The sequence below is a fragment of the Pseudophryne corroboree genome, chromosome 7 (genome assembly GCF_028390025.1).
Source record: "Pseudophryne corroboree isolate aPseCor3 chromosome 7, aPseCor3.hap2, whole genome shotgun sequence".
Classification (NCBI taxonomy): Eukaryota; Metazoa; Chordata; class Amphibia; order Anura; family Myobatrachidae; genus Pseudophryne; species Pseudophryne corroboree.
Window position 1 is genome coordinate 511925946 of NC_086450.1, and position 27739 is coordinate 511953684.

Genomic DNA, 27739 nt, shown 5'->3' on the forward strand with positions numbered 1-27739 from the left:
GAACAAAAATCCTCCCCTGCTTCCACTAAGTCCACCGCATGACGTTGGGGCTCCACAGGCGGAGCCAGGTGCGGTGGGGGCGCGTCTCCGAAACTTCAGCAACCAGTGGGTTCGCTCACAAGTGGATCTCTGGGCTGTACAAATTGTATCTCAGGGATACAAGCTGGAGTTCGAGGCGACTCCCCCTCGCCGTTACCTCAAATCAGCCTTGCCAGCTGCTCCCAGGGAAAGGGAGGTAGTACTGGCGGCAATTCACAAGCTGTACCTCCAGCAGGTGATAATCAAGGTCCCCCTCCTTCAACAGGGCAGGGGTTACTATTCCACAATGTTTGTGGTACCGAAACCGGACGGTTCGGTGAGACCCATCCTGAATTTAAAATCCTTGAACACTTATATAAAGAAGTTCAAGTTCAAAACGGAATCGCTCAGGGCGGTTATTGCAAGCCTGGAAGAGGGGGATTTTATGGTGTCGCTGGACATCAAGTATGCTTACTTGCATGTCCCCATTTACCCACCTCACCAGGAGTACCTCAGGTTTGTGGTACAGAACTGTCATTACCAATTCCAGACGTTGCCGTTTGGTCTCTCCACGGCTCCGAGAATATTTACCAAGGTAATGGCCGAAATGATGATACTCCTTCGAAGAAAGGGAGTTATAATTATCCCGTACTTGGACGATCTCCTCATAAAGGTGAGGTCCAAAGAGCAGTTGTTGGTCAGCGTAGCACTCTCTCAGGAAGTGTTGCAACAGCACGGCTGGATTCTGAATATCCCAAAGTCGCAGCTGATTCCTACGACGCGTCTGCTTTTTCTGGGAATGATTCTGGACACAGAACAGAAGAAGGTGTTTCTCCCGGAGGAGAAGGCCCAGGAATGGTCATCTCTGGTCAGGGACCTCCTGAAACCAAAACAGGTGTCGGTGCATCACTGCACGCGAGTCCTGGGAAAGATGGTGGCTTCTTACGAAGCAATTCCCTTCGGCAGGTTCCATGCAAGGATCTTTTAGTGGGATCTGTTGGACAAATGGTCCGGATCGCATCTTCAGATGCATCGGTTGATCACCCTGTCCCCAAGGGCCAGGGTGTCTCTGCTGTGGTGGCTGCAGAGTGCTCATCTTCTCGAGGGACACAGGTTCGGCATACAGGACTGGGTCCTGGTGACCACGGATGCAAGCCTCCGAGGATGGGGGGCAGTAACTCAGGGAAGAAACTTCCAAGGACAGTGGTCAAGTCTGGAGACTTCTCTACACATAAATATATTGGAACTAAGGGCCATCTACAACGCCCTGAGTCAAGTAGAGCCCCTGCTTCAAAACCAATCAGTACTGATTCAGTCAGACAACATCACGGCGGTCGCCCATGTAAACCGCCAGGGCGGCACAAGAAGCAGGATGGCAATGGCAGAAGCCACAAGGATTCTTCGATGGGCGGAGAATCACGTGCTAGCACTGTCAGCAGTGTTCATTCCGGGAGTGGACAACTGGGAAGCAGACTTCCTCAGCAGGCACGACCTCCACCCGGGAGAGTGGGGACTTCATCAAGAAGTCTTCACACAGATTGTAAATCGTTGGGAACTGCCACAGGTGGACATGATGGCATCCCGCCTCAACAAAAAGCTAAAAAAATATTGCGCCAGGTCACGGGACCCTCAGGCGATAGCTGTGGACGCACTAGTGACACCGTGGGTGTACCAGTCGGTTTATGTGTTCCCTCCTCTTCCTCTCATACCCAAGGTACTGAGGATAGTAAGAAAGAGAGGAGTAAGAACTATACTCATCGTTCCGGATTGGCAAAGAAGAACTTGGTACCCAGAACTACAAGAAATGATCTCAGAGGACGCATGGCCTCTGCCTCTCAGACAGGACCTGTTACAGCAGGGGCCCTGTCTGTTCCAAGACTTACCGCGGCTGCGTTTGACGGCATGGCGGTTGAACGCCGGATCCTAACGGAAAGGGGCATTCCGGATGAAGCGATTCCTACGCTGATAAAAGCTAGGAAGGATGTGACAGCTAATCATTATCACCGCATATGGCGGAAATATGTTGCTTGGTGTGAGGCCAGGAAGGCCCCAACAGAGGAATTCCAGCTGGGTCGATTTCTGCACTTCCTACAGTCAGGGGTGACTATGGGCCTAAAATTGGGGTCCATAAAGGTCCAGATTTCGGCCCTATCTATTTTCTTTCAAAAAGAACTGGCTTCACTGCCTGAAGTTCAGACGTTTGTTAAGGGAGTGCTGCATATTCAGCCCCCTTTTGTGCCTCCAGTGGCACCTTGGGATCTTAACGTTGTGTTGGATTTCCTGAAATCACACTGGTTTGAGCCACTTAAGACCGTGGAGCTAAAGTATCTCACATGGAAGGTGGTCATGCTGTTGGCCTTAGCTTCAGCTAGGCGTGTGTCAGAATTGGCGGCTTTGTCATGTAAAAGCCCATATCTGATCTTTCATATGGACAGGGCAGAGTTGTGGACTCGTCCCCAATTTCTCCCTAAGGTGGTATCAGCGTTTCATTTGAACCAGCCTATTGTGGTGCCTGCAGCTACTCGGGACTTGGAGGACTCCAGGTTACTTGATGTAGTCAGGGCTTTGAAAATCTTTGTAGCCAGGACGGCTGGAGTCAGGAAAACTGACTCGCTGTTTATCCTGCATGCACCCAACAAACTGGGTGCTCCGGCTTCAAAGCAAACTATTGCGCGCTGGATCTGTAACACGATTCAGCAAGCTCATTCTGCGGCAGGGTTACCGCATCCTAAATCAGTAAAAGCCCATTCCACGAGGATGGTGGGCTCTTCTTGGGCGGCTGCCCGAGGAGTCTCGGCTTTACAGCTTTGCCGAGCTGCTACGTTTTCGGGTTCAAACACATTTGCTAAGTTCTACAAGTTTGATACCCTGGCTGAGGAGGACCTTGCCTTTGCTCATTCGGTGCTGCAGAGTCATCCGCACTCTCCCGCCCGTTTGGGAGCTTTGGTATAATCCCCATGGTCCTTACGGAGTTCCCAGCATCCACTAGGACGTCAGAGAAAATAAGAATTTACTCACCGGTAATTCTATTTCTCGTAGTCCGTAGTGGATGCTGGGCGCCCGTCCCAAGTGCGGCCTCTCTGCAATACATGTATATAGTTATTGCTTAACTAAAGGGTTATTGTTATGAGCTATCTGTTACTGAGGCTCAGTTGTTGTTCATACTGTTAACTGGGTATGGTTATCACAAGTTGTACAGTGTGATTGGTGTGGCTGGTATGAGTCTTACCCTGGATTCCAAATGCTTTCCTTGTTGTGTCCGCTCTTCCGGGCACAGTTTCCTTAACTGAGGTCTGGAGGAGGGGCATAGAGGGAGGAACCAGTGCACACCAGATAGTACCTAATCTTTCTTTTAGAGTGCCCAGTCTCCTGCGGAGCCCGTCTATTCCCCATGGTCCTTACGGAGTTCCCAGCATCCACTACGGACTACGAGAAATAGAATTACCGGTGAGTAAATTCTTATTTTTCTCTTGTGTTATTACCTACTTAGTGCTTATCAGCTCACCACCACTGCTGTCTTTGACTCTTGTGCTCCTGTCCCCGCAGGGGGTGGCTAGCGACTGGGGGCCGTGACAAGATGGTAAAAGTGTGGGACATGAACACCAACCGAGCCAAAGAGATATACTGCGTACAGACCATCGCCTCCGTGGCCCGTGTCAAGTGGCGTCCTGAGAGGAAGTACCACATAGGCACGTGCTCCATGATGGTGGACCATAACATCTATGTGTGGGACGTACGGCGGCCGTTCATCCCGTTTGCTACTTTTGAGGAACACAAAGATGTGACAACGGGCATCATTTGGCGCCACTCCCATGACCCTTACTTCTTGCTCTCGGGCTCTAAGGACAGCACTCTCTACCAACACATCTTCAGGGACGCCAGGAGGCCGATAGACCGTGCAAATCCGGAAGGCCTCTGCTACGGCTTGTTTGGTGACCTTGCCTTTGCAGCCAAGGAAAGCCTCATTTCTTCCTCCTCTTCCTCACATGACTCCAACAGGAAGCCCTATGACCGGCGGCATCCAATCTTCTTCCTGAGGAAGCCAGACCCCATGGAACAGTTCGAGAACATCTCTAGTGGTCTGAGCGTGTTTGAGATGGGGGGAGGGGACATGGGCTGGTTTGTAGCCATGGCGGAGAGATACGCGCTGGCGGGGCGATCTGTGCCAGAGCTGTGCGACCATAACGCCAAGGTGGCTCGGGAACTCAACAGGTGGCAGGTGAGCCTCGGAAGACCGCAGAAAGTGCCGTTACACCTATTTGCCCAGGTCGTTAGCCGGTGATTTTGGTGGAGATGTACTAAGCAGTGATAAGAGGGAAGAAATGAGCCAGTGGAGAAGTTGCCCATGGCAACCAATCATCTGCTCTGTATAATTTTATAGTATTCTAATTTATAAATGTTACTTCAATGTTGATTTCTCTATCGTCCTAGTGGATGCTGGGGTTCCTGAAAGGACCATGGGGAATAGCGGCTCCGCAGGAGACAGGGCACAAAAGTAAAGCTTTCCGATCAGGTGGTGTGCACTGGCTCCTCCCCCTATGACCCTCCTCCAAGCCAGTTAGATTTTTGTGCCCGGCCGAGAAGGGTGCAATCTAGGTGGCTCTCCTAAAGAGCTGCTTAGAAAAGTTTAGCTTAGGTTTTTTATTTTACAGTGAGTCCTGCTGGCAACAGGATCACTGCAACGAGGGACTTAGGGGAGAAGAAGTGAACTCACCTGCGTGCAGGATAGATTGGCTTCTTGGCTACTGGACATCAGCTCCAGAGGGACGATCACAGGTACAGCCTGGATGGTCACCGGAGCCTTGCCGCCGGCCCCCTTGCAGATGCTGAAGTAAGAAGAGGTCCAGAATCGGCGGCAGAAGACTCCTCAGTCTTCTAAAGGTAGCGCACAGCACTGCAGCTGTGCGCCATTTTCCTCTCAGCACACTTCACACGGCAGTCACTGAGGGTGCAGGGCGCTGGGAGGGGGGCGCCCTGGGAGGCAAAATGAATACCTATTTTGGCTAAAAATACCTCACATATAGCCTCCGGAGGCTATATGGAGATATTTAACCCCTGCCAGAATCCGTTAAGAGCGGGAGACGAGGCCGCCGAAAAAGGGGCGGGGCCTATCTCCTCAGCACACAGCGCCATTTTCCCTCACAGAAAGGCTGGAGGGAAGGCTCCCAGGCTCTCCCCTGCACTGCACTACAGAAACAGGGTTAAAACAGAGAGGGGGGGCACTAATTTGGCGATATGCTTATATATTAAGATGCTAAAAGGGAAAACACTTATATAAGGTTGTCCCTATATAATTATAGCGTTTTTTGGTGTGTGCTGGCAAACTCTCCCTCTGTCTCTCCAAAGGGCTAGTGCAGTGATTTTCAACCTTTTTTTACTTGCGGCACACCAAACAATATTTTAAAATTGCCAAGGCACACCATCAGTTCCCCACAGGTAAAAACAAAAACACACATTGGCCCTCACAGTAAAAAAATAAATAAATCCACACATACATTGGCCTACACAGAAAAAACAATCACATTGCTCCCCACATAAATAATGTTGCTCCCCACATGAATTATTCACATTGTTCACCCCATAGATCCTTATTCTCCCCACATAAATTCTATTGAAATCCTATTGTTCCCCACAGGAGAAATAAAATAACAAATTCTCAGCTGTCCTCCTCCCTGTCCCTCAGTGGCGGGGGTTGTTCATAGTGGAGTTCTGCGAATACTGAGCAGCGGGCAGGTGTGGATGTGGGTGGGCAAGGAAAGCTGTGTATGCAGGCGGGAACTGGAAGATGTGTATGCAGGCGGGTGGGCTGGCTGGGTGATAAGACGCGGCGGCGGCTGTGACCTATGATATCACATCGTTTTCAAGGCATAGATCATGGCCGGAGCAAAACTGATCCTCTAAGAAGAGCCCGGGCCAACAGTTCATTCTGAAGGTGCAGGAAACTGCTCTGGCTCCGCGGCACACCTTGCAACTGGTCGCGGCACACTAGTGTGCCACGGCACACTGGTTGAAAAAGCCTGGGCTAGTGGGTCCTGTCCTCTATCAGAGCATTCCCTGTGTGTGTGCTGTGTGTCGGTACGTGTGTGTCGACATATAGGAGGACGATGTTGGTGAGGAGGCGGAGCAATTGCCTGTAATGGTGATGTCACTCTCTAGGGAGTCGACACCGGAATGGATGGCTTATTTAGGAAATTACGTGATAATGTCAACACGCTGCAAGGTCGGTTGACGACATGAGACGGCCGACAAACAATTAGTACCGGTCCAGACGTCTCAAAAACACCGTCAGGGGTTTTAAAACGCCCGTTTACTTTAGTCGGTCGACACAGACACAGACAGGGACACTGAATCCAGTGTCGACGGTGAATAAACAAGCGTATTCCTTATTAGGGCCACACGTTAAAGGCAATGAAGGAGGTGTTACATATTTCTGATACTACAAGTACCACAAAAGAGGGTATTATGTGGGATGTGAAAAAACTACCATAGTTTTTCCTGAATCAGATAAATTAAATAAAGTGTGTGATGATGCGTGGGTTCCCCCCGATAGAAAATTATGGGCGGTATACCCTTTCCCGCCAGAAGTTAGGGCGCGTTGGGAAACACCCCTTAAGGTGGATAAGGCGCTCACACGCTTATCAAAACAAGTGGCGGTACCGTCTATAGATAGGGCCGTCCTCAAGGACCAGCTGACAGGAGGCTGGAAAATATCATAAAAAGTATATACACACATACTGGTGTTATACTGCGACCAGCGATCGCCTCAGCCTGGATGTGCAGAGCTGGGGTGGCTTGGTCGGATTCCCTGACTAAAAATATTGATACCCTTGACAGGGACAGTATTTTATTGACTATAGAGCATTTAAAGGATGCATTTCTATATATGCGAGATGCACAGAGGGATATTTGCACTCTGGCATCATGAGTAAATGCGATGTCCATAACTGCCAGAAGATGTTATGGACACGACAGTGGTCAGGTGATGCAGATTCCAAACGGCACAAAGGTGTATTGCCGTATAAAGGAAGAGGAGTTATTTGGGGTCGGTCCATCGGACCTGGTGGCCACGGCAACTGCTGGAAAATCCACCGTTTTTTACCCTAAGTCACATCTCTGCAGAAAAAGACGCCGTCTTTTCAGCCTCGGTCCTCTCGTCCCTATAAGATAATATCTGCCCAGGGATAGAGGAAAGGGAAGAAGACTGCAGCAGGCAGCCCATTCCCAGGAACAGAAGCATTCCACCGCTTCTGACAAGTTCTCAGCATGGCGCTGAGACCGTACAGGACCCCTGGATCCTACAAGTAGTATCCCAGGGGTACAGATTGGAATGTCGAGACGTTTCCCCTTCGCAGGCTCCTGAAGTCTGCTTTACCAAGGTCTCCCTCCGACAAGGAGGCAGTATGGGAAAAAATTCACAAGCTGTATTCCCAGCAGGTGATAATTAAATTACCCCTCCTACTACAAGAAAAGGGGTATTATTCCACACTATATTGTGGTACTGAAGCCAGAAGGCTAGGTGAGACTTATTCTAAAAATTTTTTTTTGAACACTTACAAAGGTTCAAATCAAGATGGAGTCACTCAGAACAGTGATAACGAACCAGGAAGAAGGGGACTATATAGTGTCCAGGGACATCAGGGATGCTTACCTCTATGTCCCAAATTTGCCCTTCTCACTAAGGGTACCTCAGGTTCGTGGTGCAGAACTGTCACTATCAGTTTCAGACGCTGCCGTTTGGATTGTCCACGGCACCCTGGGTCTTTACCAAGGTAATGGCCGAAATGATGATTCTTCTTCGAAGAAAAGGCGTCTTAATTATCCCTTACTTGGACGATCTCCTGATAAGGGCATAGTCCAGGGAACAGTTGGAGGTCGGAGTAGCACTATCTCGGATACTGCTACAACAGCACGGGTGGATTCTAAATATTCCAAAATCGCAGCTGATCCCGACGACACGTCTGCTGTGCCTAGGGATGATTCTGGACACAGTCCAGAAAAAGGTGTTTCTCCCGGAAGAGAAAGCCAGGGAGTTATCCGAGCTAGTCAGGAACCTCCTAAAAACAGTGCATCATTGCACAAGGGTCCTGGTAAAAATGGTGGCTTCCTACGAAGCAATTCCATTCGGCAGATTTCACGCAAGAACTTTTCAGTGGGATCTGCTGGACAAATGGTCCGGATCGCATCTTCAGATGCATCAGCGGATAACCCTATATCCAAGGACAAGGGTGTCTCTCCTGTGGTGGTTATAGAGTGCTCATCTTCTAGAGGGCCGCAGATTCGGCATTCAGGATTGGATGCTGGTGACCACGGAGCCCAGCCCGAGAGGCTGGGGAGCAGTCACACAAGGAAAAAATTTCCAGGGAGTGTGATCAAGTCTGGAGACTTTTCTCCACATAAATATACTGGAGCTAAGGGTAAATTTATAATGCTCTAAGCTTAGCAAGACCTCTGCTTCAAGGTCAGCCGGTATTGATCCAGTGGGAAAAACATCACGGCAGTCGCCCACGTAAACAGACAGGGCGACACAAGAAGCAGGAGGGCAATGGCAAAAACTGCAAGGACTTTTCGCTGGGCGGAAAATCATGTGATAGCACTGTCAGCAGTGTTTCATCCCGGGAATGGAAACTGGGAAGCAGACTTCCTCAGCAGGCACGACCTCCACCCGGGAGAGTGGAAACTTCATCGGGAAGTTTTTTCCACATGATTGTAAACCGTTGGGAAATACCAAAGGTGGACATGATGGCGTCCCGTCTGAACAAAAAACGGGACAGGTATTGCGCCAGGTCAAGAGACCCTCAGGCAATAGCTGTGGATGTTCTGGTAACACCGTGGGTGTACCAGTCGGTGTATGTGTTCCCTCCTCTGCTTCTCATACCTAAGGTGCTGAGAATTATAAGACGTAGAGGAGTAAGAACTATACTCATGGCTCCGGATTGGCCAAGAAGGACTTGGTACCCGGAACTTCAAGAGATGCTTACAGAGGTCTTATGGCCTCTGCCGCTAAGAAGGGACTTGCTTCAGCAAGTACCATGTCTGTTCCAAGACTTACCGCAGCTGCGTTTGTCGGCATGGCGGTGGAAAGCCGGATCCTAAAGGAAAAAGGCATTCCGGAAGAGGTCATTCCTACCCTGGTCAAAGCCAGAAAGGAGGTGACCGCACAACATTATCACCACATGTGGCGAAAATATGTTGCGTGGTGTGAGGCCAGGAAGGCCCCACAAAGAAATTTCAACTCGGTCGTTTCCTGCATTTCCTGCAAACAGGAGTGTCTATGGGCCTCAAATTGGGGTCCATTAAGGTTCAAATTTCGGCCCTGTCGATTTTCTTCCAGAAAGAATTGGCTTCAGTTCCTGAAGTCCAGAAGTTTGTCAAGGGAGTATTGCATATACAACCCCCTTTTGTGCCTCCAGTGGCACTGTGGGATCTCAACGTAGTTCTGGGATTCCTCAAATCACATTGGTTTAAAACCAGTCAAATCTGTGGATTTGAAGCATCTCACATGAAAAGTGACCATGCTCTTGGCCCTGGCCTGGACCAGGCGAGTGTCAAATTGGTGGTTTTTTCTCAAAAAAGCCCATATCTGTTTGTCCATTCGGACAGGGAAGAGCTGCGGACTCGTCCCCAGTTCTCTCCCTAAGGTGGTGTCAGTGTTTCACCTGAACCAGCTTATTGTGGTGCCTTGCACCTACTAGGGACTTGGAGGACTCCAAGTTGCTAGATGTTGTCAGGGCCCTGAAAATATGTTCCAGGACGGCTGGAGTCAGGAAAACTGACTTGCTGTTATCCTGTATGCACCCAACAAACTGGGTGCTCTTGCTTCTAAGCAGACTATTGCTAGTTGGATGTGTAATACAATTCAGCTTGCACATTCTGTGGCAGGCCTGCCACAGCCAAAATATGTAAATGCCCATTCCACAAGGAAGGTGGGCTCATCTTGGGCGGCTGCCCGAGGGGTCTCGGCTTTACAACTTTGCCGAGCAGCTACTTGGTCAGGGGCAAACACGTTTGCTAAATTCTACAAATTTGATACCCTGGCTAAGGAGGACCTGGAGTTCTCTCATTCGGTGCTGCAGAGTCATCCGCACTCTCCCGCCCGTTTGGGAGCTTTGGTATAATCCCCATGGTCCTTTCAGGAACCCCAGCATCCACTAGGACGATAGAGAAAATAAGAATTTACTTACCGATAATTCTATTTCTCGGAGTCCGTAGTGGATGCTGGGCGCCCATCCCAAGTGCGGATTATCTGCAATACTTGTACATAGTTACAAAAATCGGGTTATTATTGTTGTGAGCCATCTTTTCAGAGGCTCCGCTGTTATCATACTGTTAACTGGGTTTAGATCACAAGTTGTACGGTGTGATTGGTGTGGCTGGTATGAGTCTTACCCGGGATTCAAAATTCCTCCCTTATTGTGTACGCTCGTCCGGGCACAGTACCTAACTGGCTTGGAGGAGGGTCATAGGGGGAGGAGCCAGTGCACACCACCTGATCGGAAAGCTTTACTTTTGTGCCCTGTCTCCTGCGGAGCCGCTATTCCCCATGGTCCTTTCAGGAACCCCAGCATCCACTACGGACTCCGAGAAATAGAATTATCGGTAAGTAAATTCTTATTTTAGTTGCCATGGGCAACTTCTCCACTGGCTCACTTCTCCAGATAGTCCAGGACGCTCCGTCAGATGGCAGCTCCAGCTTTGGGAGCAGTTTTGGGCACTAATTTATAAGAAGGACAGAGGATGGCCTGAGAACTGGGATTAAACTGGAATGGAGGAATGGATTTATATGAAAAAAATGGATAGAGGGCTTATTTTTGGGTGGTATTCAGTATTAGTGTTCCTTCTAGGATTAATATAGGGCAGGGCGCTGGACTCCGGGGGCATATTGGCGCAGCCATGTAAATTAGGGGGCGTGGCCATGCTAACGGCATTTTAGTGGGAGGTGCGGCCCAGAGACGTTGCTATAGGGGGCGTCTGTGGCCGGTGACGTCACTGTTGGGTCGTGCCCAGCACCGACGGAGGTGCCAGGCTTCCCCCAGCTCTCTCCCATAGCGTAAATGGATGCTGTGCGCATGCGCACGGCACCTTTACATGCTGGGAGGGCAGGAAGCGGGGGGCTGTTCTAGAAGGGCGCCGCAGAAGGGGCAGGGCTGATTTTGCCTTTAAAAAATCATGCAGGGCGCGGCACCCTGCTAAAACAGCCTAGCGTGAACACTACAGTATACCGGCGCTGGAATCCCGATACCTAATCTCCCTCTTGGGGGTCCACGACCCCCCTGGAGGGAGAATATATAAGCGCGCCTCCGTGCCCGCAGTGAGCCCGCAAGGGGCTCATTTTCGCTCGCGCCGCTGCTGGCATTCCGGCGGTTGGGATCCCGGCACTGGTATGCTGGGCGCCTGGCCGCAGGCAAGTCATACCACACCCTTTTTTTTACGTTGGGGGTACATACTGTATGTGTGAGTGTTATCAGTATACAACTCTCGGGTGATTGATCCAGGGAAGTAACGTGGCCGCTAGGGTTTAAAATAAGTTATAATGAGTAGGATGTGTTTGTCTCTGTTACCTCACTACCTACAAAACTGTTACTGCTCAGTATTATGTACTAGGCTCCTATTTCCCTCTCACCCGCTTGAAGTCCCAATCTGTAGAAGAGAGCGGATGTGATGGGAGTCAAAACCATATTTCTCCTATCTAGGTGTATCCTCATGCCTTATTGCCACATTCCTTCTCAGACACCAGGTCCTGTGCGGCACAGCTGGCGGAATGTGCGTCTTAAAGTGGGTACACACTCTGTGATGTGCTCTGTGAGCGACGTCACCTAGTGTGTGCCCTTTCCTGTCGGAGCAGTCGGCGGCAGTACGTACACTCTGAGCGATACGACCGCGATATCGCTCAGTGACGCCGCGACCGGCCGGAGCATGCAGTTTTTGGGCTTCAGTCCAAATTGAGCTGCATGCACGGCCGACAGCGAGGGCCGTAGCGACCCACGGGGCCACGCATCGCTCGTCGGCACACTTAACGATAAATGAAACGACGTCGCTTAGGAAGGGTCAAAATGAGGGACGTCGCACAAATTAAACAATTGGATGCGATAAAAACACTTAGAGGGTCATTCCGAGTTGATCGTAGCTGTGCTAAATTTATCATCTTCCCTGACATGCGGGGGGATGCCCAGCACAGGGCTAGTCCGCCCCGCTTGTCAGTGCCGCCCCCCCCCCAGCAGAAGTGCAAAGGCATCGCACAGCGGCGATGCCTTTGCACTTCAAGAGTAGCTCCCGGCCAGCGCAGCTTTAGCGTGCTGGCCGGGAGCTACTCATCGCTCACCGGCCCGCAGTGGCTGCGTGTGACATCATGTAGCCGCTGCGGCCCGCCCCCTCCCCGTTCGGTCTGGCCACGCCTGCGTTAGCCGGACCGCGCCCACGAAGCGGCGACCGCCATTCAGCTCAGCGATTGCCTCTGCCTGTCAATCAGGCAGAGGCGATCGCAGCCCTGCTACGGCCTTCGGCCGTCTGGCATGCGCCGGTGCAATTCGGCGCACGCGCAGTAGGGACCCGTTCACTCGGCTGCTATAAAAAGCAGCGAGCGAAAGGGTCAGAATGACCCCCTTAATCTCTTAACTGGCAAATATTATCCGGCAAAACAGAGTAGAAATTTACATTTATTTAATAAAGTTTAAAAAGTATTCCTCCAAATAATTAATGTCTTATATATAAAAAAAAAAATATATATATATATAAGGGGTGTTTTGCGACCCACCCTTGTGTTCAGAGGCCCCCATTGTAATTTTACTTAAACCCCCCCCCCTAATCAGAAATATTCCCCCCTTATGCGTTACTATATATGTTTTATTTCCCCCCCCCATTAATAATGTGTTCCCCACCACCCCCAGCCCAAAAAATAATTTAGTGGAACAGCATAACCCCAGGGTGGGGGTGTGACTCCTCCATTCATACCCCCACCTAAGAAAATATACCTAGAGGATGTTTTGCACCCCATCCTTGTGTCCCCTGCTGCAGCGGATCTCTGCACACAGAGCAGCAAACGTGTGCTTGGTGGGGAACTATGTGCAGAATGGTTTTACTCCACAACAGATGGAGGAAGCAGCGGAGCGCAGCACCGGCGTATGGGATATGACCTGGTCCGGTAACGCACTCCTGGCTGCGGTTGTATCCCATATGTTTAAGCTAGCCAAGTGATAATGAGATTATACTGATTAATTTGATGTGATAGGCTTTTTCATCTGTGAGCGATAGAGCAATGTGTACGAAGTGCTACTATGCAGTGGCCGCAGATTATTCTCAAGCCATGTTCCGTTTTGCGTCATCAGAAGCTTTGTGCATGTTTATACCTGATTCCTGTGCGGTTGAAGTCTCAGTCCTGCGTCTCCGGTACACACTGAGTAGTGTTTTGCTGCGTTGCAAATAATACGCACATTTAAATAAAAAGCCGCTGCGCTACACTGCTCGGCGCAGGTCACTTGCGCCGAGCGTCTGCCTCTAGCTAACACTCTTTTTGCTGCGTCTTCCCTCCAGGTGGCTCAGACGTGGACAATGCTGAGAATCATTTACTGCAGCCCGGGTACTGTGGCACCTACAAACCTCAACCACAGCCTGGGCAAAAGTGGCAGCACGCTGCCCCTTCTCAACAGGTGGGTCCTTTAATCCATAGCGAGTCCTCATTATACCCTATGTGACTGCCGTGTAACTGTGACGGTCTCCATGCAGCTTCAACCTGAAGGAGATGCCTCCGGGGATGGGCAGCGAGGCGCGGCTGGAGCATAGCAAGGGTGACAGCCGGGCAGACAGCATCCTCATGGACTCCACAACCATAAACAATGACGGTAAGTAGATAGAGATGGTTCCCCTGTGAGAGGTGCGGGTAGACTGGTCAGGTGCTGTAGTAGCTAGGCCCAGCCAGCGGTGGCTTTGGGTGAGAAGTAGAGGAGTAAATGTTCCCCAGCAGTGCGGATCTGCCTGGCCAGGTGGAGTGACTGATGGCTGGTACTACCAGTGCTGAGAAATGTGTCTCCTGTTTCAGCCTTGTGGTGCTAATAGTTTATCTCTCCCCGGGCAGATAATGAAGAGACTGAGGGCAGCGACGTTCCTGCAGACTACCTTCTGGGAGATGTGGAGGGTGACGAGGATGAGCTGTATATGGGCGACCATGAACACCCACACCGTGAGTCCTGGCTGTGAGTGTAACGTGGGCTCTCCCCAGTAGGGGGAACCACGCAGCTGCCTGCATGGCGATTGCTGTCACACTGGCAGTTTTGTGTGTGTATATGTATGTGTGTGTGTGTGTGTGTGTATGTATGTATGTGTGTGTATGTATGTATGTATGTGTGTGTGTATATGTATGTGTGTATATATATATATATATATATATATATATATATATATATATACACACACACACACACACACACACACGTGTGTATATAAATATGATAAAGTTGGTTAGAGCAGCACAGTCAGCGTGGGATGTAATACAGGTTACAAAGCTGAGACTGCAGTCATTTGAGCCGCTGTGACATCACTGTGCATTTCATTTGTTATTCGGCTCATTTAAGACACAACCTCTTATATGTCTAGTAAGGCTTTGTTTGCTCCTGATATCACCCATCATTTCATGCTTTCTGTAAGACGCTCCTGTAATATATATTTCTCTAACGTCCTAGTGGATGCTGGGAACTCCGTAAGGACCATGGGGAATAGCGGGCTCCGAAGGAGGCTGGGCACTCTAGAAAGATTTAGGACTACCTGGTGTGCACTGGCTCCTCCCACTATGACCCTCCTCCAAGCCTTAGTTAGATTTCGTGCCCGGCCGAGGTTGGATGCACACTAGGGGCTCTCCTGAGCTCTTAGAAAGTTATAGTCTTAGAATTTGTTTTTTTCAGTGAGACCTGCTGGCAACAGGCTCACTGCAGCGAGGGACTAAGGGGAGAAGAAGCGAACTCGCCTGCTTGCAGCCGGATTGGGCTTCTTAGGCTACTGGACACCATTAGCTCCAGAGGGATCGATCGCAGGCCCAGCCTTGATGTTCGGTCCCGGAGCCGCGCCGCCGTCCCCCTTACAGAGCCAGAAGCAGGAAGATGGTCCGGAAAATCGGCGGCATGAAGACATCCTGTCTTCACCAAGGTAGCGCACAGCACTGCAGCTGTGCGCCATTGCTCCTCATACACACTTCACACTCCGGTCACTGAGGGTGCAGGGCGCTGGGGGGGGGGCGTCCTGAGGCAGCAATAAAAACACCTTGGCTGGCTAAAATACCTCAATATATAGCCCCTGGGGCTATATATGAGGTAAATACCCCTGCCAGAATCCCCAAAAAAGCGGGAGAATAGGCCGCGAAAAAGGGGCGGAGCCTATCTCCTCAGCACACTGGCGCCATTTTTCCCTCACAGCTCGGCTGGAAGGAAGCTCCCTGGCTCTTCCCTGCATTTCTACAGTACAGTAAGAGGGATAAGAGAGGGGGGGCACTAAATTGGCACTGTATACAGTATAAGCAGCTATTAGGGACATAACTCAGTTAGTCCCTGTATATATATAGCGCTCTGGTGTGTGCTGGCATACTCTTACTCTGTCCCCCCAAAGGGCTTTTGTGGGTCCTGTCCTCTATTTGAGCATTCCCTGTGTGTGTGGAGTGTGTCGGTACGGCTGTGTCGACATGTTTGAGGAGGATAATGATGTGGAGGGGGAGCAGATGCCTTTAGCAGAGATGTCACCCCCTGCGGGGCAGACACCTGAGTGGATGGTATTATGGCAAGAAATGAGTGCACGTATAGACTCCTTACATAAAAAATTTGACGACATGCCGACTGTGGGACAGCCGAGTCTTCAGCTCGTGCCTGTCCAAGGGTCTCAAAAGTCATCAGGGGCTCTAAAACGCCCGTTATCTCAGGTGGCACAAGTAGATGTCGACACGGATACTGACGCCAGTGTCGACGACGATGAGTCAAATTTAATGCCCGTTAAGGCCATTCGCTGCATGATTGAGGCAATGAAAGAGGTGTTAAATATTTCTGATTTACATCCAGGTACCACAAAAAAGGGTATTATGTTTGGGGAGAAAAAACTACCTGTAGTTTTTCCCCCGTCAGATGAATTAAATGAAGTGTGTGAAGAAGCGTGGGCTTCCCCTGATAAGAAATTGGTGATTCCTAAGAAATTACTAATGGCGTTCCCTTTCCCGCCAGAGGATAGGTTAAGTTGGGAAACACCCCCGAGGGTGGATAAAGCGCTCACACGTTTGTCAAAAAAGGTGGCACTACCGTCCCAGGATACGGCCGCCCTTAAGGAACCTGCTGATAGAAGGCAGGAGGCGATCCTGAAGTCTGTATATACACACTCAGGCATTATACTCAGACCAGCAATTGCGTCAGCTTGGATGTGCAGTGCTGCCGCTGCATGGTCAGATAACCTGTCAGAAAATATTGACACACTAGACAGAGACACGATCCTGTTAAAAATTGACCATATAAAAGACTCAGTCTTATACATGAGAGATGCACAGAGGGAAATCTGCCGGCTGGCATCTAAAGTAAGTGCACTATCTATCTCTGCTAGGAGATGCTTATGGACTCACCAGTGGACTGGAGATGCAGATTCCAAAAGGCACATGGAAGTTTTGCCTTATAAAGGGGAGGAATTATTTGGGGATGGTCTCTCCGACCTAGTTTCCACAGCAACGTCTGGGAAGTCAGCATTTTTACCCCATGTCCCCTCACAGCCTAAGAAGGCGCCATTTTATCAGGTTCAGTCCTTTCGATCCCAGAAAAACAAGCGGGGAAAAGGAGGGTCTTTTCTGTCAAGAGGCAGAGGCAGGGGAAAAAGGCTGCAGCAAACAGCAGGTTCCCAGGAACAAAAGTCCTCCCCCGCTTCCTCTTCCAAGTCCGCCGCATGACGGTGGGGCTTCACAAGCGGAGCCAGGTACGGTGGGGGCCCGCCTCAGGAATTTCAGCGATCAGTGGGTTCGCTCACAGGTGGATCCCTGGATCCTTCAAATAGTATCTCAGGGATACAGGCTGGAATTCGAGGCGATTCCACCCCGCCGTTTCCTAAAATCCGCCTTGCCGATTGCTCCCTCAGACAGGGAGGCAGTGCTAGCGGCAATTCACAAGCTGTATTCCCAGCAGGTGATAATCAAGGTACCCCTCCTTCAACAAGGCCGGGGTTACTATTCCACACTATTTGTGGTACCGAAACCGGACGGTTCGGTGAGACCCATTCTAAATTTGAAGTCCTTGAACACATACATAAAAAAATTCAAGTTCAAGATGGAATCGCTCAGGGCGGTTATTGCAAGCCTGGACGAGGGGGATTACATGGTATCCCTGGACATCAAGGATGCTTACCTGCATGTCCCCATTTACAATTCTCACCAGGAGTACCTCAGATTTGTGGTACAGGATTGCCATTACCAATTCCAGACGCTGCCGTTTGGACTCTCCACGGCACCGAGGGTATTTACCAAGGTTATGGCGGAAATGATGATACTCCTTCGAAAAAAGGGAGTTTTAATTATCCCATACTTGGACGATCTCCTAATAAAGGCACGATCCAAGGAACAGTTGTTAGTGGGAGTAGCACTATCTCAGGAAGTGCTGAGCCAGCACGGTTGGATTCTGAATATCCCAAAGTCACAGCTGGTCCCCACGACACGTCTAATGTTCCTGGGAATGATTCTGGACACTGCCCAGAAAAAAGTGTTTCTCCCGGAGGAGAAAGCCAGGGAGTTGTCTTCTCTAGTCAGAGACCTCCTAAAACCAAAACAGGTATCGGTGCATCACTGCACGCGGGTCCTGGGAAAGATGGTAGCTTCTTACGAAGCAATTCCATTCGGCAGGTTCCATGCCAGAATCTTTCAGTGGAACCTGTTGAACAAGTGGTCCGGATCGCATCTTCAGATGCATCGTTTAATAACCCTGTCTCCACGAACCAGGGTGTCTCTTCTGTGGTGGCTGAACAGTGCTCATCTTCTGGAGGGCCGCAGATTCGGCATACAGGACTGGGTCCTGGTGACCACGGATGCCAGCCTACGAGGCTGGGGGGCAGTCACAAAGGGAAGAAATTTCCAGGGACTATGGTCAAGTCAGGAGACTGCCCTTCACATAAATATTCTGGAACTAAGGGCCATTTACAATGCCCTAAGTCAAGCAAAATCCCTGCTCCTACACCAGCCGGTGCTGATCCAGTCAGACAACATCACGGCAGTCGCCCATGTGAATCGACAGGGCGGCACAAGAAGCAGGACGGCGATGGCAGAAGCCACAAAAATTCTCCGATGGGCGGAGAATCATGTACTAGCACTGTCAGCAGTGTTCATCCCGGGAGTGGACAACTGGGAAGCAGACTTTCTCAGCAGGCACGACCTCCACCAGGGAGAGTGGGGACTTCATCCAGAAGTCTTCCAAATGATTGTAAATCAATGGGGTCGTTCACAGGTGGACATGATGGCGTCCCGCATAAACAAAAAACTAGAGAAGTATTGCGCCAGGTCAAGAGACCCTCAGGCGATAGCGGTGGACGCCCTAGTGACACCGTGGGTGTACCGGTCAGTGTATGTGTTCCCTCCTCTACCTCTCATACCAAAGGTACTGAGAATAATAAGAAAGCGAGGAGTAAACACAATTCTCGTGGTTCCGGATTGGCCAAGAAGAGCGTGGTACCCGGAACTTCAAGAGATGATCTCAGAGGACCCTTGGTCCCTGCCGCTCAGACAGGACCTGCTACAGCAGGGCCCCTGTCTGTTCCAAGACTTACCGCGGCTGCGTTTGACGGCATGGCGGTTGAACGCCGGATCCTGAAGGAAAAGGGCATTCCGGAGGAAGTCATTCCTACGCTTATTAAAGCCAGGAAAGATGTTACGGCAAAACATTATCACCGCATATGGCGGAAATATGTTGCATGGTGCGAGGCCAAAAAGGCCCCAACAGAGGAATTTCAACTGGGTCGATTTCTGCATTTCCTGCAAGCAGGAGTGAATATGGGCCTAAAACTAGGCTCCATTAAAGTACAGATCTCGGCTCTGTCGATTTTCTTTCAAAAGGAACTAGCTTCAGTACCTGAAGTTCAGACATTTGTGAAGGGAGTGCTGCATATTCAGCCCCCATTTGTGCCTCCTGTGGCACCGTGGGATCTCAACGTGATGTTGAATTTCTTGAAATCACATTGGTTTGAGCCACTAAAAACCGTGGATCTGAAATATCTCACGTGGAAAGTGGTCATGTTATTGGCCCTGGCATCAGCCAGGCGAGTGTCAGAATTGGCGGCTTTATCATGTAAAAGCCCTTATCTGATTTTTCATATGGATAGGGCAGAATTGAGGACTCGTCCCCAGTTTCTCCCTAAGGTGGTGTCAGCGTTTCACCTGAACCAGCCTATTGTGGTGCCTGCGGCTACTAAGGATTTGGAGGAAGGACTCCAAGTTGCTAGACGTTGTCAGGGCCCTGAAAATATATGTTTCCAGGACGGCTGGAGTCAGAAAATCTGACTCGCTGTTTATCCTATATGCACCCAACAAGCTGGGTGCTCCTGCTTCTAAGCAGACTATTGCTCGTTGGATTTGTAGTACAATTCAGCTTGCACATTCTGTGGCAGGCCTGCCACAGCCTAAATCTGTCAATGCCCATTCCACAAGGAAGGTGGGCTCATCTTGGGCGGCTGCCCGAGGGGTCTCGGCTTTACAACTTTGCCGAGCAGCTACTTGGTCAGGGGCAAACACGTTTGCAAAATTCTATAAATTTGATACCCTGGCTGAGGAGGACCTGGAGTTCTCTCATTCGGTGCTGCAGAGTCATCCGCACTCTCCCGCCCGTTTGGGAGCTTTGGTATAATCCCCATGGTCCTTACGGAGTTCCCAGCATCCACTAGGACGTTAGAGAAAATAAGAATTTACTCACCGGTAATTCTGTTTCTCGTAGTCCGTAGTGGATGCTGGGCGCCCATCCCAAGTGCGGATTGTCTGCAATACTTGTACATAGTTATTGTTAACTAAAGGGTTATTGTTGAGCCATCTGTTGAGAGGCTCTATTGTTTCATACTGTTAACTGTGTTTCATATCACAAGTTGTATGGTGTGATTGGTGTGGCTGGTATGAGTCTTACCCGGGATTCAAAATCCTTCCTTATTGTGTACGCTCGTCCGGGCACAGTACCTAACTGAGGCTTGGAGGAGGGTCATAGTGGGAGGAGCCAGTGCACACCAGGTAGTCTAAGATCTTTCTAGAGTGCCCAGCCTCCTTCGGAGCCCGCTATTCCCCATGGTCCTTACGGAGTTCCCAGCATCCACTACGGACTACGAGAAACAGAATTACCGGTGAGTAAATTCTTATTTTAAAATGACTGTACACCGCTGATTTATAATGGTTAGGAAACAAAATGTTGTTTTTAGTTAGCTTTAAACCCTATATAATACAAGGCTAAGGCTGTTACTCACCAGCCACTAGAGGCCGCCACATGGACCACATGACTCACAGCTGAAAGTAAGTGATACTGCAGGGACATGTTACAGCCTGCTGCTGCTGCTGCGAGTATTATACTGATCTGACTGTTTCACACTTGTGGCAGCAGTCACTGGAGGGTGCCCCATGCAGCTCCGTTAGGGGGACAGACACCTCCCCTATGTACGCTGCACCCCCCACCATTTACTGCCCCTATATACACTGCACATCCATCCTCTTCCATATTCTGCTCCCCCCCCCCCCACCATATACTACCCCTATATACACACCTCATCCCCATACTCCTCTATATAGTGCCCCCTATATACAGCCCCCCGCCCCCCTCCTCCATATACTGCTCCCGCCATATACCGCATACTCTGCACCCCCTCCTCCATATACTATGCTGCAACCCCAGGTTACTTGCCATCCTGGGACTCTGCAACAAGCAGCAGCAGGACATGGATGCTGGAACCACCAGACGGTACCGCAGCGCTCAGAGCGGAGGCACCGGAGACTCGTGTGGCCACTTACCGGTGGGGAGAGGTGGTGAATCAGTCCGCCAGGAAGGGGTGAGACCCATTGCAGATGGGTTGGGTATAAGATGCTGGCGGTCAGAATACCGACGCCGGCATCCTCATGATGAAGATCCCGACACGGGAGAGATAAGTATTTTAACTCCCCTCCTAACCATCCCAGCCTAACCCCCCCCCCCCCCGTGGTGCCTAACCCCCCTTCCCCTGTAGCCTAACCCTAACCTCCTGGCTATACTTACTGTAGGGATCCTGGCTGTCAGCATAACAGCGTCGGGATCCTGACTTTTTTTCTGGACTCCGGTGTCTGTATTGTGACTGGTGTTGGGATTCCGGCGTTAATATTTCGGCATCCGGGATATTGAATGTAACCCTTACATTATACAGGAGATATCTATCTATCTAATGCTACACCCTCAACATGACAGAGCCCCGGCTCCCAGCAGCAGGACTTTCAGAAACCCACCAGCTCCTGTGTGAGTAGCGACCGCCCTCCCCCTTATATTCCGGCCCTGGTGTCCGTCGTATTGACGGGCTTTTTTCAAGAACATATAATAATTTCCCTGTCCAGTTTACCCGCCGTCCTGAAATCTCCATTCATAAGGTCTTTTATATAGTGGCACTAACAAAGCGGTCATGTTTTCCCTAGAGCTTAGGACACCATGCAGAAACCAGGACAGACGCATCCTCTGTATAATTATTCTCTTTATGTGCATTTATTTTCATTGTACCCCTTTCACATCTCAAGTGACGGATCCCACCCGGGAATTGCAAACGGGTCCTTCCCGGGTGGGGTCCAACATTGGAGCCTCTCTGCTGGCGTCCCGATCCGGCAATATGCCAGGTTGGTTGCCATAGCGGCGGGGGTGGGGCAGGAGGCGGCGCTGGGAGATGAGATCATCTCTGCGCCGCCTCTCCCTATGTACCCGGGAATCTGTGTATGCAGCCACTGACCCGGTATTCAACCTGGGAATAACCCTTCTTATAACCCGGGTTGAATTACTGGGTCAGGGGACCCGGGAATCTCCAAGGCCCCTTTCACACCGCACACTGACCCGTGATACCGGTTTATTTTTGCGATGTGAAAGGGGTTTTATAGTGATAAAAGTAAATCTGTTCAGACTTTAGTGGAGCAGTGCCACCTAGTGGTTGGATTCTTTCAAAGCTACACGTTTTGAACGGTGTATATTCCTGAAAATGTTTCTTCCATTTACTGTAAAGGTCAAGTAAAATCATGTAGGTATTTAAGACGTGTTCCATAGAAAAGGTTTCAGGCCAACATGTAAACGTATTACATCTATTACTTCTGCTGCACGCTCGTTGCAAACATGTCACAGAGTAATAAATAGTGCAGGGGGGGGGGGGAGGGGGGCGTCCAATCACATTCGTCTACATTGTGTAGAAGAATATTGGGGGGGTAGCTGGGGTCTTGGATGGAATTGATTGTGCAGAAGTGCTTCGCTCTCTGTATCCTATCCTTCCACGATCACATAATGTATCCTTGTGCGCTACAGTACGTTGTCCAGCTGTATTCTGTGTCCAAGCAACCAGCTTCCCACGATATTGGTGTAAAACCTCTGTGTTCCGGTACAGCCACATAGTCTCTGTGGCAAGTCTGGGACGAACGTATCACGTTTACGCCTCTATCCTACCTATCTCTGCAGCCTTTGGAGGCCAGACCCGTCCGGGTAACTAATTCTATCTCCTGTCACCCGCAGCCGAGGAGCAGGAGTACGTCCTGCCGCAGGAGGCCTTCCCCCTGCGCCACGAGATCGCCGACAACCCCGCCGCTCTGGACCACCTGCAGGACAAGGCCGACTCCCCCCACGTGAGTGGCAACGAGGCCGAGACGGTGTCCCTGACCCCGGTGGAGTCGTTCTCGCTCATCTCCATCTCCCACGCCCTGTACGAAAACCGCCTCCCTAGCGACTTCTTCAACCCCACCGTGCGGGACATGCTGTGCTTCTACGCCGAGCAGGGGGACGTGCAGATGGCGGCCTCGGTGCTCATCGTGCTGGGAGACCGGATCCGCAAGGAAATAGACGAGCAGACCCAGGTAAAAGCGGCGCCGTCTGTGTGTGTGTCATTGTCCATCAATCCATCTCTAATGTACTAATGCCTGTCTGATCCCTTCTATGTGTGCAGTAAAGTGCGACCTTTTCTGCCCTCTGCAGGAGCACTGGTTCACCTCCTACATAGACCTCCTCCAGCGCTTCAAGCTGTGGAATGTCTCCAACCAGGTGATCAAGTTGAGCACGTGTAGCGCCATCAGCTGCCTGAACCAGGCTTCCACCACCCTCCACATCAACTGCAGCAACTGCAAAAGACCCATGAGCAACAAGGGCTGGATCTGTGACCGGTGAGCTCTCCACCCTCCTTCCTAGTGTCTTTCTCTGTCTGCGATGGGGGCTGGGAGAGTCCGTCACAGAAACTAATACCCCTTTCACACCGCAGCTATAACCCGGTAAATTGCCATTTTTTAAGCCTTCCAAAACGGTTCTAGCTGCGGTGTGAAAGGGCCACTTCGAATTTACTGGTTACAGATTACTGGTATTTTAAAACGGGTAAAAAGCAGGGAAATGTGAAAGGCTCAGAAACAGTATTTCCAAACCACAGAAGGTGATAGGCTGTATCCATGCGTGATGTCACCAGGCAGAAGCAGGAAATAAACTGGAGGAAACGCATGAGAGTGAAGAAGCATTTTATTATACAGAAAACAGTTTAAAATGGCAAATTGGAGTGATGAGGAGGTTAGGGAGCTGCTTAGGATGAAAGGGGATGAAGAAATTGCTAGACAAATCACTGGGACAGTGAAGGATGCAGTAATCTACATAAACATGGTAAAGATGCTTGAAGCTGCTGGGTTCCATCGTACGACTAGCCAAATTAGTAATAATGAATAATGTGTGGGCCAGAAAAGTCCATTTAAAATAACAACCACTGTTTTCTATGGGAGAAACGGGTTCAGTGTGAAAGGTACCAAAACTGTAATGAAATGGTAATATACCAGTTTCAACATGCGATGTGAAGGGGGTTTAAATGCTCAGACCCGTTTAAAGAACAGTTTCAAAAGCAGGCTTTGCGATGTGAAAGCAGCATTAATATTCACACTGATTTACACTTCATAAAGGCAGGAAGAGCAAGTAACTTTGTGTCTGGAACAAGCCATGTTGCAATGCAAGGGGAGCAAATAGATGTTTTCTGTGCAAGGTAAATACTGGCTGCTTTTGCATGTAGCCCACAAATGTTAGACAGCTTTATTTTTTACACTGCAATTTAGATTTCAGTTTGGACACCTTCCGCCCAAATCTAACTCTGCACATGTTACAACTACCCCACCTGTGTTGCACATGGTTTTTAGAGTTGCTTGCTTCTTTTGGGGGGTTTGCTTCCACATCTGAACAATCTTAGAAGTAGTATTTTGGAGCGGCTAAGACGCATAGTCTGTGGTGCACGGTGCGTGGCTATTTAGCGCGATTAAAGGGTAGGTGTGTGTGTTGACACATCTGTATACTAGCAATACTTATGTCATATCAGTATAAGCTCCTGTAGGCAGTAGCCGTATATAGTGGGTTCTCATCTGGAAAACTGGTGCAAGAAAGTATAGATGTTATTATGGATATCAGACTAATTCTGATTTCTGTGACTTCTGGCCTCAAGGTCACAACTCCTGAGTGACTTGTAATATCCCAGTAATGGATACATTATCCTGTTATCAGAGAATATTTCATCATTAACGTCAGTCCCTGCCCCATGGCAAGGACACTCTTAAGCTCTCCGCAGAGACCGTAGGAAACTGTAACACCTGGGGGAAACCCACACAAACACATAGGGGACGTACAAACTCCACACAGAGGGGGCCTTGGTCAGGTTTGAACCCTTGGCCATAGTGTTTTCAGGCAGCAGTTCTCATCCCAGTGCCATGTGCTGCCCTGCCTATATAACCCACGTAGGGTATATGCTGATTTTTATTATACTGAGGGCACCACTTGTTTATTACGTTCTAATGTCGCTTTGTTGTTTCCCCGACTGTCTCCCAGGTGCCGGCAGTGTGCCAGTATGTGTGCAGTCTGCCACCACGTGGTGAAGGGCTTGTTTGTCTGGTGCCAGGGCTGTGGGCACGGCGGACACCTGCAGCACCTCATGAACTGGATGCAGACGAACTCCCACTGTCCAGCCGGCTGCGGGCACCCCTGTGAATACAGCTGAGTGGTATGGATACATGAACAGTGCCCTCCAATGTGTACTTACCTCCACCTGACCGGGACAAGACAGGTACACCCTCTCCCCTTCTTATAACAAGAGACTGTATTAGTCGTGTCCACATGTGCCCGTACCTGGTCTGATCTGAAGAAGTGCATTGTAGAAGGTGCCAATGTGTCGCCGCCCTGCTGGTGGGAGACCTGTGCGTTGTCAGGGCATCCTGCAGAACGCTCTTCCAGTCGGAGTGATGCTTTGTGACAGGTGTGGATAATTGGGTTGACGCTGTCTAGGTCGACAGTCACTAGGTCGGCCGCCGAAGGTCGACAGTAAGTAGGTCAACACTGACTGAAGGTCGACACATGACTAGGTCAACAAGTATGGAAGGTCAACTCGGGTAAGGTCGACACACAACAGGTCAACACAGTTTTTTTTTTTATTCGGGGGTGGGGGGTGTTTCTTAACCCAAATTTCTATCTGGCACCACCGACGGTTGAAACGCATCCTCTCTCGGGGTACGCTTCGGGCACGGAGGCTCGCTGCGCTCGCCACAAGGTTTCTAACCAACTCTATGCCCACTTGAATAGAGGCGGTATGAAAAGGTCCTAAAACCCCCCTCCCCAAAATGTGTCGACCTAATGACCGTGTCCACCTTCCATACCTGTCGACCTTCAGTCAGTGTCGACCTTCAGTGGTCGACCTAATGACTGTTGACCTAGAGAGGGTCGACCTAAAGTCTGGGAAAAGCCCAATTGCTTCCCCCCTGCCTGTATAAATGTCAAAATAAAAGCCTACCAGTGTCTAGACTGGCGGTAGGCAAACTGAGGCTCCCTAGTTGTTAAGAACTACAAGGCCCAGCATGCACTGTTTACAAAACTGGCATATGGTTCCACAATAGCTGGACGGCCGCCGGTCACCTGCCTCTGGTTGAGATAGCGACTGTTGTCGGGGAGACGCTTAGATAGCGATTGTGTGCCGGCTGCCGAATCTGTTTCCGCGTTGTTGTTTTTTTGTTTTTTTATACATTTTAAATTCACTCCCTATTTTCCAAGCCCGGCAGAATAATGCGTTCTTCCCGCATTTATCCGATATCCGTATTCTACAGTCATATAATATAAAATGTAGCGCCCCAGTTCTGCTAATGCGGGGGTCTGGGGATTGCGAGTGTCTGTACCACTTGGCGGCTTGTATAATAACCTTGGTACTGAGAATGATGAAGTCCTGTAACCGGTAGAAGCCAGATATCGGCTTGTGGTTGCTATGGGTTACAGCAAATGCGTACTGCTTGCACTATTATCCAATAAGCCATTTCGGCCTCATGTAGGGGAAAATCCAGAAAGGAAGTGCACTTTGGCAAAACTGAATTGTGCTGCAGGACGAAAAAGGGGGAGGGGGGGGTCACAGATGTGCGGACATTTGTGTTCTACTTCCCCTGCATGCAAACATAAGTTGCCTTTTGCCCCATGGTTTGTCCGGGTGCAAAAATTGTTCCCTTTAACTGGATTTACCCCGAACGTTTGCCCATTTGTGCGTTAGTCTGAGGAGATTGCGGGGCCTTTTGATGTTGGGGTTCCCGGATAAATTATATTTTGTCACCTTTTTATTTTATTGAAATGCAGTGAGACACCCAGGACCTGGGTTTCTACATTTCTCCCATATTACCTCACGGTAACCCAGCTCCTGCAGTTCTCCCCTGGCCCTGAAGGCTTTATTATAACAAATGTGTGTATTTATTAAAGTCTGCGGCCATTTTGTAACAATCTCCTCAGGTAGAGTGTTGGTCTGTTCTCCGGCCTGTAAGATAAATTGTATTTACAATGTTTGTACATAATTGTATATGAATAAACCTACGGCATTACGTTGTCTTACCACTGGCTTTGATGTTATTGTTAATAGGGAACCAAATATTCAGCATGTTTTGCCTTTGATTAATCTGTGCCCCCTGTTGTGGCATGATGGAAGAGAATATAAAGGGGTTTTATTGCCTGTATTTACAAAGATTTTCCTCAGAAACTCCTCAGTGTTGTGGCTAATACCTAGTGAATGGAGAGAGGCTGCCTCCTCATAATTACAAAATGGCCGCCTCCAGTGTTGAAACTCACCAACATGCTTGTAGTGGTGCTGCATTTATGCTCTGTGACATACTTTCCTTGTTAAAAGGATCCATAAACATGATTACGTGGTCAATAAAATAAATAAGAGATAATATCAGCTCTATCTTAGCAACACTCCTTTGGTCTGTATCCAGACGGCTGGCATCCTCCTAATCCCTGCTGTATAATCACATTTAGGGATCTGGAGAAACAAATGGAGAGGGAAGAGCGCCATCTAGTGTAGGATTTTAATTCAACCATGAAGAAATGTTTGCAAGCGCATCCACGCACGATGCTATAGACAAAGTCAAGCTCATGGTGAAGTCCAACTTGCCTCCAGTTTCTTCAGCATTAATTCACGGTTACCTCCGCGTAAAGGATGTGGAACGCAATCAGTCATCATACACCTTTAATGTAGAGATTTGGTGTCCCATTTGGAGAAAATGTTCAGCAACGGGTTT

General features: G+C 49.7%; 1 protein-coding gene across 2 annotated transcripts in view; it reads left to right on the forward strand.

Annotated features, from left to right (window-relative positions):
- Positions 1 to 27053, forward strand: part of WDR24 (WD repeat domain 24) — a 41788-nt gene extending 14735 nt beyond the window's left edge. For both annotated transcript variants that reach the window (XM_063935459.1, XM_063935460.1), the window contains exons 4-10: positions 3565 to 4237; positions 13546 to 13661; positions 13738 to 13853; positions 14087 to 14191; positions 22704 to 23041; positions 23160 to 23344; positions 25026 to 27053. In XM_063935459.1, the coding sequence (XP_063791529.1) occupies positions 3565 to 4237; positions 13546 to 13661; positions 13738 to 13853; positions 14087 to 14191; positions 22704 to 23041; positions 23160 to 23344; positions 25026 to 25194 (1702 nt within the window). In that variant the 3' untranslated portion in view covers positions 25195 to 27053. The remainder of the gene's footprint in view (positions 1 to 3564; positions 4238 to 13545; positions 13662 to 13737; positions 13854 to 14086; positions 14192 to 22703; positions 23042 to 23159; positions 23345 to 25025) is intronic.
- The last annotated feature ends 686 nt before the right edge of the window (positions 27054 to 27739 follow it).